The sequence below is a fragment of the Hyla sarda genome, chromosome 1 (genome assembly GCF_029499605.1).
Source record: "Hyla sarda isolate aHylSar1 chromosome 1, aHylSar1.hap1, whole genome shotgun sequence".
NCBI classification, from domain to species: domain Eukaryota; kingdom Metazoa; phylum Chordata; class Amphibia; order Anura; family Hylidae; genus Hyla; species Hyla sarda.
The window spans coordinates 601,549,305-601,563,218 of record NC_079189.1 but is presented as its reverse complement, the minus strand read 5'-3'; the positions used below and the strand labels follow the sequence as shown (position 1 = coordinate 601,563,218).

Genomic DNA, 13,914 nt, shown 5'->3' with positions numbered 1-13,914 from the left:
CAGTAATGGAGGGGTCTGGTGATGACTGGAGAGGTGACACTGCTGGGAATGCTGGGACATTATACAGTAATGGAGGGGTCTGGTGATGACTGGAGAGGTGACACTGCTGGGACATTATACAGTAATGGAGGGGTCTGGTGATGACTGGAGAGGTGACACTGCTGGGAATGCTGGGACATTATACAGTAATGGAGGGGTCTGGTGATGACTGGAGAGGTGACACTGCTGGGAATGCTGGGACATTATACAGTAATGGAGGGATCTGGTGATGACTGGAGAGGTGACACTGCTGGGACATTATACAGTAATGGAGGGGTCTGGTGATGACTGGAGAGGTGACACTGCTGGGACATTATACAGTAACGGAGGGGTCTGGTGATGACTGGAGAGGTGACTGCTGGGAATGCTGGGACATTATACAGTAATGGAGGGGTCTGGTGATGACTGGAGAGGTGACTGCTGGGAATGCTGGGACATTATACAGTAATGGAGGGGTCTGGTGATGACTGGAGAGGTGACACTGCTGGGACATAATACAGTAATGGTGGGGTCTGGTGATGACTGGAGAGGTGACACTGCTGGGAATGCTGGGACATTATACAGTAATGGAGGGGTCTGGTGATGACTGGAGAGGTGACTGCTGGGAATGCTGGGACATTATACAGTAATGGAGGGGTCTGGTGATGACTGGAGAGGTGACACTGCTGGGAATGCTGGGACATTATACAGTAATGGAGGGGTCTGGTGATGACTGGAGAGGTGACCCTGCTGGGAATGCTGGGACATTATACAGTAATGGAGGGGTCTGGTGATGACTGGAGAGGTGACACTGCTGGGACATTATACAGTAATGGAGGGGTCTGGTGATGACTGGAGAGGTGACACTGCTGGGAATGCTGGGACATTATACAGTAACGGAGGGGTCTGGTGATGACTGGAGAGGTGACACTGCTGGGAATGCTGGGACATAATACAGTAATGGAGGGGTCTGGTGATGACTGGAGACGTGACACTGCTGGGAATGCTGGGACATTATACAGTAATGGAGGGGTCTGGTGATGTCTGGAGAGGTGACACTGCTGGGACATTATACAGTAATGGAGGGGTCTGGTGATGACTGGAGAGGTGACTGCTGGGACATTATACAGTAATGGAGGGGTCTGGTGATGACTGGAGAGATGACACTGCTGGGAATGCTGGGACATCATACAGTAATGGAGGGGTCTGGTGATGACTGGAGAGATGACACTGCTGGGAATGCTGGGACATTATACAGTAATGGAGGGGTCTGGTGATGACTGGAGAGGTGACACTGCTGGGAATGCTGGGACATTATACAGTAATGGAGGGATCTGGTGATGACTGGAGAGGTGACACTGCTGGGAATGCTGGGACATTATACAGTAATGGAGGGGTCTGGTGATGACCGGAGAGGTGACACTGCTGGGACATTATACAGTAATGGAGGGGTCTGGTGATGACTGGAGAGGTGACACTGCTGGGAATGCTGGGACATTATACAGTAATGGAGGGGTCTGGTGATGACTGGAGAGGTGACACTGCTGGGAATGCTGGGACATTATACAGTAATGGAGGGGTCTGGTGATGACTGGAGAGGTGACACTGCTGGGAATGCTGGGACATTATACAGTAACACCACTGGAGGGGTCGGGGTGATGACTGTATCATTGTGTGTCAGGTTCCTATAAGGTGTCAGGACGTGGCGGTCTATTTCTCCATGGAGGAGTGGGAGTATGTAGAAGGACACAAGGATCAGTACAAGGATCAGGTGATGATGGAGGATCAGCAGCCCTTCACATCAGCAGGTAATAGACATGACTATATACACACGTCCTCTCATTATTTGTATGTAAAGAATGAATTCAGTCTCTGTATGTGTTCCCTACAGTCAGATCCAGTAAGAGAACAGCAGCAGAGAGGTGTCCCCGTCCTCTTCTTCCACAGGATCAGGATCAGGTAGATGGAGATATTCCCTATGATCTGTAGAAGGGCTGTGAAGCTCTTGTGTTCAGTCTTGTTTTATCCTACAGTATTATATGCTTTATACTTGTGGAATGAGAAAGGTGGAGATGACAGGATAAAGCCGACCATAGACATTACATGTTGTCTGGATCTTCTCACAGTTTTCTGGCTATGGAGACTGCTGGTTGGAATAAGGAACCAACAGGTTGGATTTATACCCATCTGATCCTTTATTTCCTCCGAGACAAACCCCAGAGGTGTCTGGCAGGAGCTGATCTCCTCCACTGACACAACCTGAAGCCTGTCTAGCCATGGGGGATATACACTGATCTGCCATTACATTAATACCAATAATATTGTGTAGATCCCCCTCATACTAAGACACCACAAGAGCTCTTAAAGGGTACCTTTCATCAAAAAAAACTTTTGATATATTATAGATTAATGTATGCAGAATAACTTTCCAATAGCATGTTATAAAAAAATATGCTTCTTTCTATTTAATTTTCCAATTTGAAAAAGTGACCACTAGGGGTCTCCCTACCAGTCCTTTTTTATAGATTTCTGACTCATGCAGGAGTCCTAAATCTCAGACTGCAGCTGGGACACAGACAAGCGCAACATTGCTCCCTGGCAGTGAGCAGTGGTGAGTTTGTCTGTGTTCCGGATACAGTCTGAGATTTAGGACTCCTGCATGAGTCTGAAATCTATAAAAAAGGACTGGTAGGGAGACCCCTAGTGGTCACTTTTTCAAATTGGAAAATTAAATAGAAAGAATCATATTTTTTAATAACATGCTATTGGAAAGTTACTCTGCATACTTTAATCTATAATATATCAAAAAAATTTTTTGATGAAAGGTACCCTTTAAAGTTTGCTGTAGTATCTGGCACCAAGACACTCACTTGCTGCCTAATATACTGTATCTTACCCCACCATAGTCACATGATAATGTTATCAGTCATAGTGGTTTTGGCTGATCAGTATACATGTGATTGAGGTTGTTATTGATCCATCATCTAATACAAGGGTCTCAAACTCAAATTATCTGGGGGTTGCTTGAGGTAGAGGCTGGTTGAGGCTGGGCCACTTCAGGTATTCCACAAAAAGTTCCCCCACAATTGGTAGGCTGCATAGTTCCCCCACATTAGGTAGGCTGCATAGTTCCCCCACATTAGGTAGGCTGCATAGTTCCCCCACATTAGGTAGGCTGCATAGTTCCACCACATTAGGTAGGCTGCATAGTTCCACCACATTAGGTAGGCTGCATAGTTCCACCACATTAGGTAGGCTGCATAGTTCCCCCACATTAGGTAGGCAGTGGTCCCCACAGACATACAGCCTCCAGCCACACATTATATGGCTGGAGGCTGTATGTCTGTGTGCTGCCCCACTTTGGTGCAGCGACCACCGCTCCTCTGGTCCGGGGTCAGGACCTACCTTACTGCTATGGCCTATGGGCCTTAGCAGTAGGTCCTGGAACCCGAGGAGCAGAAGTCGGAGAACTGAAGCTGGCGTGCCGCTGGTAACTTACTATGCTGTCCACCCCGTGTTTTCTCCTGCATGCTGCTCTGCTCATATGGGCGCACGGCTGAGTTGTCAGTGATGTCCCTTTTTGAGCTACCTCCCACAGCCACTGCATTTTTTAAGTGGCCACGGCCCTGCAGGGGAATAAGCAGGTCATCCTTGTGACCTGAAACAATCTTTTGGGACACAGGGATGTAATAAATTGTGACTGGACAGGGGGCCACAAAATATTCCCCGGGCCTCAATTGGCCCATGGGCCGCAAGTTTGAGACCCTGATCTAATAGGAGACCTGCAGCTATGTGGCTCAGATAATTCCTCCTCTTATTTTTGGTCCTTATGATAATTAATGATATTTTCTGCACAAATAAAACGTCCCACAAGACTTCTTCTACTGTCTGATGACTTTTACAATATTTCTTTCATGAATCAGGTTGAAGATCTGAAGAATATTTATGGTATACACATAATAGTAAAAGAAGAGGAGACAGATGTGAGCGGTGATGAGCAGTATAAGGAGGACATTCCTACAAGGAAAGATCTGATGTATATTAATGCTACAGACATAAGGGAAGAAGAAGAGACAGATAAGAGCGGTGATGAGCAGTATAAGGAGGACATTTCTACAGGAAAAGATCTGATGTACATTAATGCTACAGATATAAGGGAAGAAGAAGAGACAGATGTGAGCGGTGATGAGCAGTATAAGGAAGACATTCCTACAGGGAAAGGTCTGATCTATATGAATGCTATAAAAGTAAAAGAAGAGGAGACAGATGTGAGCCGTGATGATCAGTATAAGGGGGACATTCCTACAGATAATCGTCCAGGTGAGTAGTAACCATTAAATGCAAAGAGTCACAAATTCGTTATAAAATTGTTCAAAGGGAATTTGGCGCCAGAGATCAGTTTAAATTTTGAGTGTAATTTTTTATTTTACTATATGTACATCTTGCCTGATAGTATCAGAGTATCGTTTCAAATGCCTGCCACCCGCAAAGATTTCCATGAACACATACGTTCCTCAGTTTGTCCGCATTTCAGCCAGTAGGTCCGGCTGCTGGATCTTCCCTGTAAGCGGTCCAGTTCAGGGACCCTTTCATTGAGTGGAGAGGGGGGGGGGATACAGCAGCTGATAGAGGTTTGCTATGGGGATTTGCTTCTACTCTGGACAGTTCCCGAGACAGGTGTAATCAGAGAGCACTTAGACAGAAAAGAACAACTCAACTTCAGCAGCTCATAAGTACAGGAAGGATTAATATTTTTTTTATAGACGTAATTTTCAAATCTGTTTTAACTTTCTGGCACCAGTTGATTTAAAAAAAAAATGTTTTCTAGGGGAGTACCCCTTTTAAACTGCTTATTGGTCCTTGAATGCTAGCCCAAACCCTCCTCTTGCTTTAGAAGCCAAAAAAAACAAAACAAGGCTAATAGTGGACTCAAACTTATGTAGATCCTATTTATATTGGATACAGAGGCCTTGAAGAAGATTAAAGGGGTATTCCGGCATTGACGTCACGCCACGCTCCTCCATTCATATCTATGGGAGGGGGCGTGACGGCCGCCGTGGTGTGACCTAACGAGGGGGCGTGGTGTGAAGTCACATCTCCAGTCCCACAAACACAGAGGTGAATGGAGATTCCCCTGCGATCAGACATCTTATCCCCTATCCTTTTTGGCTGGAATACCCCTTTAAGACTCTCCATGCCCTTCTCAAGAGAGGATAGGAAGTTCTTATCTGCTGAAAGCCGTTAAGACGTGTCATGGGAGTCGAAGAGGAATACCGAGATACCTCGGGAATAAAACGTTGGACCAACCCATTAGAATGTCAGGAATGTTATCCTGAATGATAGTAAGTAGAGATGAGCGAACTTACAGTAAATTCGATTCGTCACGAACTTCTCGGCTCGGCAGTTAAAGCCTTATCCTGCATAAATTAGTTCAGCTTTCAGGTGCTCCCGTGGGCTGGAAAAGGTGGATACAGTCCTAAGAGACTCTTTCCTAGGACTTTATCCACCTTTTCCAGCCCACGGGAGCACCTGAAAGCTGAACTAATTTATGCAGGATAAGTCATCAACTGCCGAGCCGAGAAGTTCGTGACGAATCGAATTTACTGTGAGTTCGCTCATCTCTAATAGTAAGGCATCAGAAAGATATATAAATAATAAAGGAACACACTGCAAGAGACCGATCTCAGAGATGAAATCCCAAAAAGTAGATTTACAAGTCCCCAAAGTGACCCATGGACCGCGAGATGGATGGTTTTCTTTAGAAAACCTGGGAAGACTCGGCAGCTCCTTTTAACGGGATACTCCCTTAGAAAACATTTTTTTTTTCTAAATCAACTGGTTCCAGATTTGTAAATTACTTCTATTAAAAAATCGTAATCCTTCCGGTACTTATCAGATGCTGTATGATCCACAGGAAGTTCTTTTATTTTTGAATTTCTTTTCTTGTCTGACCACAGTGCTCTCTGCTGCCACCTCTGTCCATTTTAGGAACTGTCCAGAGCAGGATAGGCTCCTACCCTGAACAGTTCCTAAAATGGACAGAGGTGTCAGTAGAGAGCACTGTGGTCAGACAGAAAGTAAATATACAACAGCTGATAAGTACAGGAAGGATTAAGATTTTTAAATAGAAAGTAAATTACAAATCTGTTTAACTTTCTGGCACCAGTTGATTTAAAAAAAATGCTTTCCAGGGGCGTACCCCTTTTAAAACCCAACACTGGTGGCAAGGCGCTTTACATCTGGCTATCCGAGCTAGAAGACCATATTGCTAATAAAATTCCTTGTGGGGACCTTTTTAGCCTCTATTCCTATATTAAAGGGGTACTTTGCCTTTGCATAGGGGATAAGATGTCTAGTAGCGGAGTACCCCTTTAACAGACTCATTGCTTACTAAACTTTTAATCAATTAAATATTATGAAAACAATGAACTTAAAGAGGTTATCCAGGAAAAATGTTTTTTTATATATCAACGGGCTCCAGAAAGTTAAACAGATTTGTAGATTACTTCTATTAAAAAATCTTAATCCTTTCAGTACTTATGAGCTTCTGAAGTTAAGGTTGTTCTTTTCTGTCTAAGTAATCTCTGATGACACGTGTCTCGGGAACCGCCCAGTTTAGAAGCAAATCCCCAAAGCAAACCTCTTCTAAACTGGGCGGTTCCCGAGACACGTGTCATCAGAGAGCACTTAGACAGAAAAGAACAACTCAACTTCATCAGCTCATAAGTACTCAAAGGATTAAGATTTTTTAATAGAAGTAATTTACAAATCTGTTTAACTTTCTGGAGCCAGTTGATATATATAAAAAAAAAGTTTTTTCTTGGATAACCCCTAAAGTTAAACAGATTTGTAAATTACTTCTATTAAAAAAATCTTAATCCTTCCAATAATTATCAGCTGCTGAAGTTGAGTTGTTCTTTTCTGTCTGACAACAGTGCTCTCTGCTGACATCTCTGCTTGTCTCGGGAACTGCACAGAGTAGAAGGGGTTTGCTATGGGGATTTGCTTCTACTCTGGACAGTTCCTGAGACAGGTGTCATCAGAGAGCACTTAGACAGAAAAGAACAACTCAACTTCAGCAGCTCATAAGTACTGGAAATTTACAAATCTGTTTAACTTTCTGGAGCAAGTTGATATATAAAAAAAAGTTTTTTTCCTGGATAATCCTTTTAAGAAAAACACCTACTTCCATATACCCATTCATCCGGACCATCAAAAATACCCCTGGTTTGTAGTTCTCTTCAAAGGAAAGACCCTCCACTTTCGGCTCGTAGCACTTCTTTTTGGCATCTCATTTGCCCCAAGACTCTTTCACAAATATTATGGCGGAAGTTATAGCCTTTTTAAGACTTCAAGACATCTTAGCTGAACCTGACCTGGACGATCTCTCGATTAGGGATCGAACGATTATCGGTATGGCCGATATTATGGGCCGATAATCACGATTTTGGGCATTATCGGTATCGGCAATTACCTTGCCGATAAGCCGATAATGCCCCGCCCCCCGCACCGTCAGGTGCGTCACTGCGCAGCGGCGTCTATGCAGCGTTACTAGGCCGGAGCCTGCCCGGAGTGGAGAAGAGGACCCCTGGAGAAGAAGGACAGGCCGGACCGGTTCACCCTCCACCCGGAACGCCGCCGGACACTACAGGAAGGATGGATGGCCCGGACCACCCTCCCCGGACGGTCCCTGCAGCAATTGGAAAGGTGAGTCAGGGTTCTGGGATGGACAGGGGTCTGTATAATATACTATACCTACAGTAGGCCCTCCAGCTGTTGCAAAACTACAACTCCCAGCATGCCCGGACAGCCAATGGCTGTCCGGGCATGCTGGGAGTAGTAGTTTTGCAACAGCTGGAGGCACCCCTAGGCGCGGTGCGGCGGGGGGGAGCGGTGGCGGTGATAGGTCTCAGGACCCCCGGACAGGCAGGGGGAGAGAAGCGGGTGGTGGCGGCGGCCTATGGCACCGCAAAAGCCACTGCAGTGCATTGATTTAAAGCGCCCGCTTTAAATCAATGATCTGCAGCGGTGTCGCGGGGGGATAAATAGCCGATAACTTATACCGGAATATCAGTATAAGTTATCGGCTATCGGGCCTAACCTCCACCGATTATCGGTATCGGTCCTAAAAAAAGACCTATCACCGCCACCGCTCCCCCCGCCGCACCGCGCCTAGGGGTGCCTCCAGCTGTTGCAAAACTACTACTCCCAGCATGCCCGGACAGCCGTGATAGGTCTTTTTTTAGGACCGATACCGATAATCGGTGGAGGTTAGGCCCGATAGCCGATAACTTATACTGATATTCCGGTATAAGTTATCGGCTATTTATCCCCCCGCGACACCGCTGCAGATCATTGATTTAAAGCGGGCGCTTTAAATCAATGCACTGCAGTGGCTTTTGCGGTGCCATAGGCCGCCGCCACCACCCGCTTCTCACCCCCTGCCTGTCCGGGGGTCCTGAGAACTATCACCGCCACCGCTCCCCCCCGCCGCACCGCGCCTAGGGGTGCCTCCAGCTGTTGCAAAACTACTACTCCCAGCATGCCCTGACAGCCGTTGGCTGTCCGGGCATGCTGGGAGTTGTAGTTTTGCAACAGCTGGAGGGCCTACTGTAGGTATAGTATATTATACAGACCCCTGTCCATCCCAGAACCCTGACTCACCTTTCCAATTGCTGCAGGGACCGTCCAGGGAGGGTGGTCCGGGCCATCCATCCTTCCTGTAGTGTCCGGCGGCATTCCGGGTCCGGGCTGTCCTTCTTCTCCGGGGGTCATCTTCTCCACTCCGGGCAGGCTCCGGCCTAGTAACGCTGCATAGACGCCGCTGCGCAGCGACGCACCTGACGTCACGGTGTAGCGGCGTCTATGCAGCGTACTAGGCCGGAGCCTGCCCGGAGTGGAGAAGATGACCCCCGGAGAAGAAGGACAGCCCGGACCGGTTCACCCTCCACCCGGAATGCCGCCGGACACTACAGGAAGGATGGATGGCCTGGACCACCCCCATTACAGGTAAGTTCAATTTTTTTTTTATTGACTCGGAGGGTGGGCCCGACCGGTATAGCGGTATGGGCAAAAAACCATACCGTGGGAGAAAAAAAAACTGTATCCGGTTCATATTGGTATACCGCCCAGCACTACGGTGGGGGGTGCGACGCGGTGCGGCGGGTCGGGGGGGGGGGGGGGCATTATCGGCTTATCGGCAAGGTAATTGCCTATACCGATAATGCCATACCGATAATCGGTCGATCCCTAATTAAATTCACTACTACTGCAAAGGGAAATATTGAAAAGTTGCTTACCTAGGGTTTGTAACAAAAATTGCTTATCAGCCACTGCCTTCAAAAAGTCGCACGGAAACTTGCTTTGGCGCACATGCGACAATATATGCGCATAGAATAAGCAAAAAAAGTCCTTTACCAGCTTTGATAAATTCCCGTCTTTATTCTTCTAGAGAATAATTCTGTCCAGAATAGGAAATCTTTTGAAGGTCCCTTTCCATCACCATGATAGAAGCAATGTCCTTCTAGGTTATGTCATGTATCTCCACAGTCCAGTGGGCCAAGATTCACTTAAAGGGGTACTCCGCCCCTAGACATCTTACCCCCTATCCAAAGGATAGGGGATAAGATGTCAGATCACCAGGGTCCCACTGCTGGGGAGCCCCGGGGATCTCTGCTGCAGCACCCCGCTATCATTACTGCACAGAGAGAGTTCGCTCTGCACGTAATGACGGGCGATACAGGGGACGGAGCATCGTTACGTCACGGCTCCGCCCCTCATGACGTCACGGCCCACCCCGTCAATACAAGTCTATAGGAGGGGGCGTGGCGGTCGTCACGCCCCCTGCCATAGACTTGCATTAAGGGGACGGGCCGTGAAGTCACGAGGGGCGGAGCCATGACGTCACGCTGCACCGTCCCCTGTATCGCCCGTCATTACGCACAGAGTGAACTCGCTCTGTGCAGTAATGATAGCGCAGTGCCGCAGCGGGGGCTCCCGGGGCTCCCCAGAAGCGGCACCGCGGCGTTCTGACATCTTATCCCCTATCCTTTAGATAGGGTATAAGATGTCTAGGGGCGGAGTACCCCTTTAAAGGGGTTATCCAGGAATAATAAAACAGAGCTACTTTCTATCAAAAACCGCTCCCAGTCTGTCTCCAGGTCGGGTGTTGTTCTGCAGCTCAGTTCCATTGAAGTGATTGGAGCCAATTTGTAAAACAACCCCCACCTAGAGTCAGAGATGGTGCTATTTTTGAAAGAAATTAGCTCTGTTTTCTATTCCTGTATAACCCATTTAAGATCTTTACAAGCTCTGGGACAGGTCTCTCTAAACAAAAAGTTGTGGTAAATTACTACAATTACTGCAATTTGTAAATTACTTCTAATTAAAAAAAAATCTTAATACTTCCAGTACTTATTAACTACTGAATTATACAGAGGAAATTCTTTTATTTTTGCATTTCTTTTCTGTCTGTCCACAGTGCTCTCTGCTGACACCTCTGTCCATGTCAGGAACTGTCCAGAGCAGGAGAAAATCCCCATAGCAAACATATCCTGCTCTGGACAGTTGATAAAATGGACAGAGGTGTCAGCAGAGAACACTGTGGTCAGACAGAAAAGAAATCCAAAAAGAAAAGAATTTCCTCTGTAGAATTCAGCAGCTGTCTCGCCCCTGCCATAGACTTGCATTGAGGGGGCGGAGCTGTGACGTCACGATCACCGGCCCCGTCATCAGACCCGGAGCGGATGTTCGCTCCGGAGCCTGATGAGAGCGGGGTGCTGCGTGCGAGATGGCGGGGGTCCCCAGCAGCGGGACCCCGCGCGATCAGGCAACTTATCCCCTATCCTTTAGATAGGGGATAAGTTGTCAGCACGGTAGTACCCCTTTAAAGGGGTACTCCACTGCTCAGCGTTTGGAACAAACTGTTCCGAACGCTGGAGCCGGGAGTTTGTGACGTAATAGCCCTGCCCCCTAACGATGTCCCTAGCTCCGCCCCCTCAATGCAAGTCTATGGGAGGGGGTGTGACAGTCGTCACGCCCCCTCCCATAGACTTGCATTGAGGGGGCGAGGCGTGACTTAATGAGGGGGCGGTGCTATGACATCACGAGCTCCCGACTCCTGCGTTCGGAACAGTTTGTTCCAAACGCTGAGCAGCGGAGTACCCCTTTAAAGGGGACAGACAATCAAGTGGCAGATTTTTTTCAGGCAGAATGTCTTGGACACAGTCTTTTGGCTAAGATCTAGTGTAGTATCTCTTCTGATCAGTTGTCTAGTCTCTGCCACTGGTGGGGGTTGGGTGCCGCATGGAGGGGGCAGGTGTACCAGGGCGTTCCGGGGCTGGTTCTAAGGAATCAGCTCGACTGCTGCAACGACAAGACCTGAGCCCTCCGGGTCTAGTCATTGGGCTGGGGGGGGGGGGGGGGGGGTTCTAGAGCTGGGGTACTTTTTGTGCCTCGAAGAGTGGTGACCCCGAGGTGCCTAAACTCACTGGGGATGGCCTCACTGAATGGAAGCATGGGCACTAACCTCTACTCTACTTTGGCACTTTACCTCCTGATTCCCGGCCTTCTGGGTAGGGTTGGAGAGATGTGATCCAGGTGTCCAGGCATTATATTGGCACTTATGTATTTCTTTTTGTTGTCACTGTGCCACTTTACGTGCTGTTTTTGTCACATGGATGGTCAGGGTTGCGGTAGCCCTGATGGCCCCACACATCTCCCTGCAAAACCCCGGGCATTGCTGCATGGGCATAGTACCGACCTTATACAGCTCTGCTGGCAGATACCTTGGTTTTAAGGGGATCTCCGGTGATAACAAGTGGAAAACAAATGTTTTCAAATCAACTGTTGCCAGAAAGTTTAAACAGGTTTGTTTCAAGACACCGTAATCCTTCCAGTACTTATCGGCTGCTGTATACCACAGAGAAAATTGTGTATTTCTCTTCAGTCTGACCACAGTGCTCTCTGCTGACACCTCTGTCCGTGTCAGGAACTGTCCAGAACAGGAGCAAATCCCCATAGCAAACCTCTCCTGCTCTGGACAGTTCCTGACACGGACAGAGGTGTCAGCAGAGAGCACTGTGGTCAGACTGGAAAGAACTATACAAACTTCCTCTGGAGCATACAGCAGCTGATAAGTTACATAGTTACATAGTTAGTACGGTCGAAAAAAGACATATGTCCATCAAGTTCAACCAGGGAAATAAGGGGTAGGGGTGTGGCGCGATATTGGGGAAGGGATGAGATTTTATATTTCTTCATAAGCATTAATCTTATTTTGTTCCAGGAATGTATCTAATCCTGTTTTAAAGCTGTTAATTGTTCCTGCTGTGACCAGTTCCTGAGGTAGACCGTTCCATAAATTCACAGTCCTCATGGTAAAGAAGGCGTGCCGCCCCTTGAGACTAAACCTTTTCTTCTCCAGACGGAGGGAGTGCCCCCTCGTCCTTTGGGGGGGTTTAACCTGGAACAGTTTTTCTCCATATTTTTTGTATGGGCCATTTATATACTTATATACGTTTATCATATCCCCCCTTAAACGTCTCTTCTCAAGACTAAACAATTGTAACTCCTTTAATCGCTCCTCATAGCTAAGATGTTCCATTCCCCATATTAGTTTAGTCGCGCGTCTCTGCACCCTTTCCAACTCCGCAGTGTCCCTTTTATGGACAGGTGCCCAAAACTGAACAGCATATTCCAGGTGAGGCCGTACCAATGCTTTATAAAGGGGGAGTATTATGTCCCTGTCCATCGAGTCCATGCCTCTTTTGATACATGACAATATCCTGCCGGCTTTGGAAGCAGCAGCCTGACATTGCATGCTATTCTGTAGTCTGTGATCTACAAGTACACCCAGATCCTTCTCTACCAGTGACTCTGCCAGTTTAATCCCCCCTAAGACATACGACGCATGCAGGTTATTAGTACCCAGATGCATAACTTTACATTTATCCACATTGAACCTCATTTGCCAAGTGGATGACCAGACACTTAGTCTATCCAAGTCATCTTGTAACTTATGCACATCCTCTATAGACTGTACCGTGCTACAAAGCTTGGTGTCATCTGCAAAGATAGAAACAGAGCTGTTAATACCATCCTCTATATCATTGATAAATAAATTAAACAACAGCGGTCCCAGTACTGAACCTTGGGGTACACCACTAATAACCGAGGACCAATCAGAGTACGAATCATTGACCACCACTCTCTGGGTACGATCCATGAGCCAGTGTTCAATCCAGTTACAAACTAAAATTTCCAAACCCAAAGACCTTAACTTACCTGTCAGACGTCTATGAGGGACAGTATCAAACGCTTTAGCAAAATCCAGAAACACTATATCCACAGCCCCCCCTCTATATCCACAGCCCCCCTCTATATCCACAGCCCCCCTCTATATCCACAGCCCCCCTCTATATCCACAGCCATTCCTCTGTCAAGGCTTCTACTCACCTCTTCATAAAAGCAAATTAGATTGGTTTGACAACTTCTATCCTTAGTAAACCCATGCTGGCTATCACTTATAATACAATTATCCCCTATGTATTCTTGTATGTAATCCCTTATAAGTCCTTCAAACAATTTACCCACAATGCACGTTAAACTTACCGGTCTATAGTTTCCTGGGGAAGACCTAGAGCCCTTTTTGAAGATTGGCACCACATTCGCCTTGCGCCAGTCCCTTGGCACAATACCAGACACCAGAGAATCTCTAAATATCATGAACAGGGGTACAGATATTACTGAACTTACCTCTCTAAGAACTCTTGGGTGTAGTCCATCCGGTCCTGGGGATTTGCTTACATTTACTTTACTTAACTTACCTTGTACCATCTCTACATTAAGCCAGTTCAGTACATTACATGATGTGTTACCAGCACTGACCTGGCCAAT

At 47.1% G+C, this 13,914-nt stretch overlaps 2 protein-coding genes across 2 annotated transcripts in view; both read left to right on the top strand.

The window, feature by feature from the left end:
* Window positions 1-13,914, top strand: part of LOC130293390 (oocyte zinc finger protein XlCOF7.1-like) — a 145,096-nt gene that overhangs the window by 5,650 nt on the left and 125,532 nt on the right. The window lies entirely within an intron of this gene.
* The window catches only part of LOC130293878 (uncharacterized), a 46,576-nt gene that overhangs the window by 28,908 nt on the left and 3,754 nt on the right, over window positions 1-13,914 (top strand). The window contains exons 11-13 of the mRNA XM_056543127.1: window positions 1,700-1,826; window positions 1,910-1,977; window positions 3,942-4,338. Of these exons, the coding sequence (XP_056399102.1) occupies window positions 1,700-1,826; window positions 1,910-1,977; window positions 3,942-4,338 (592 nt within the window). The remainder of the gene's footprint in view (window positions 1-1,699; window positions 1,827-1,909; window positions 1,978-3,941; window positions 4,339-13,914) is intronic.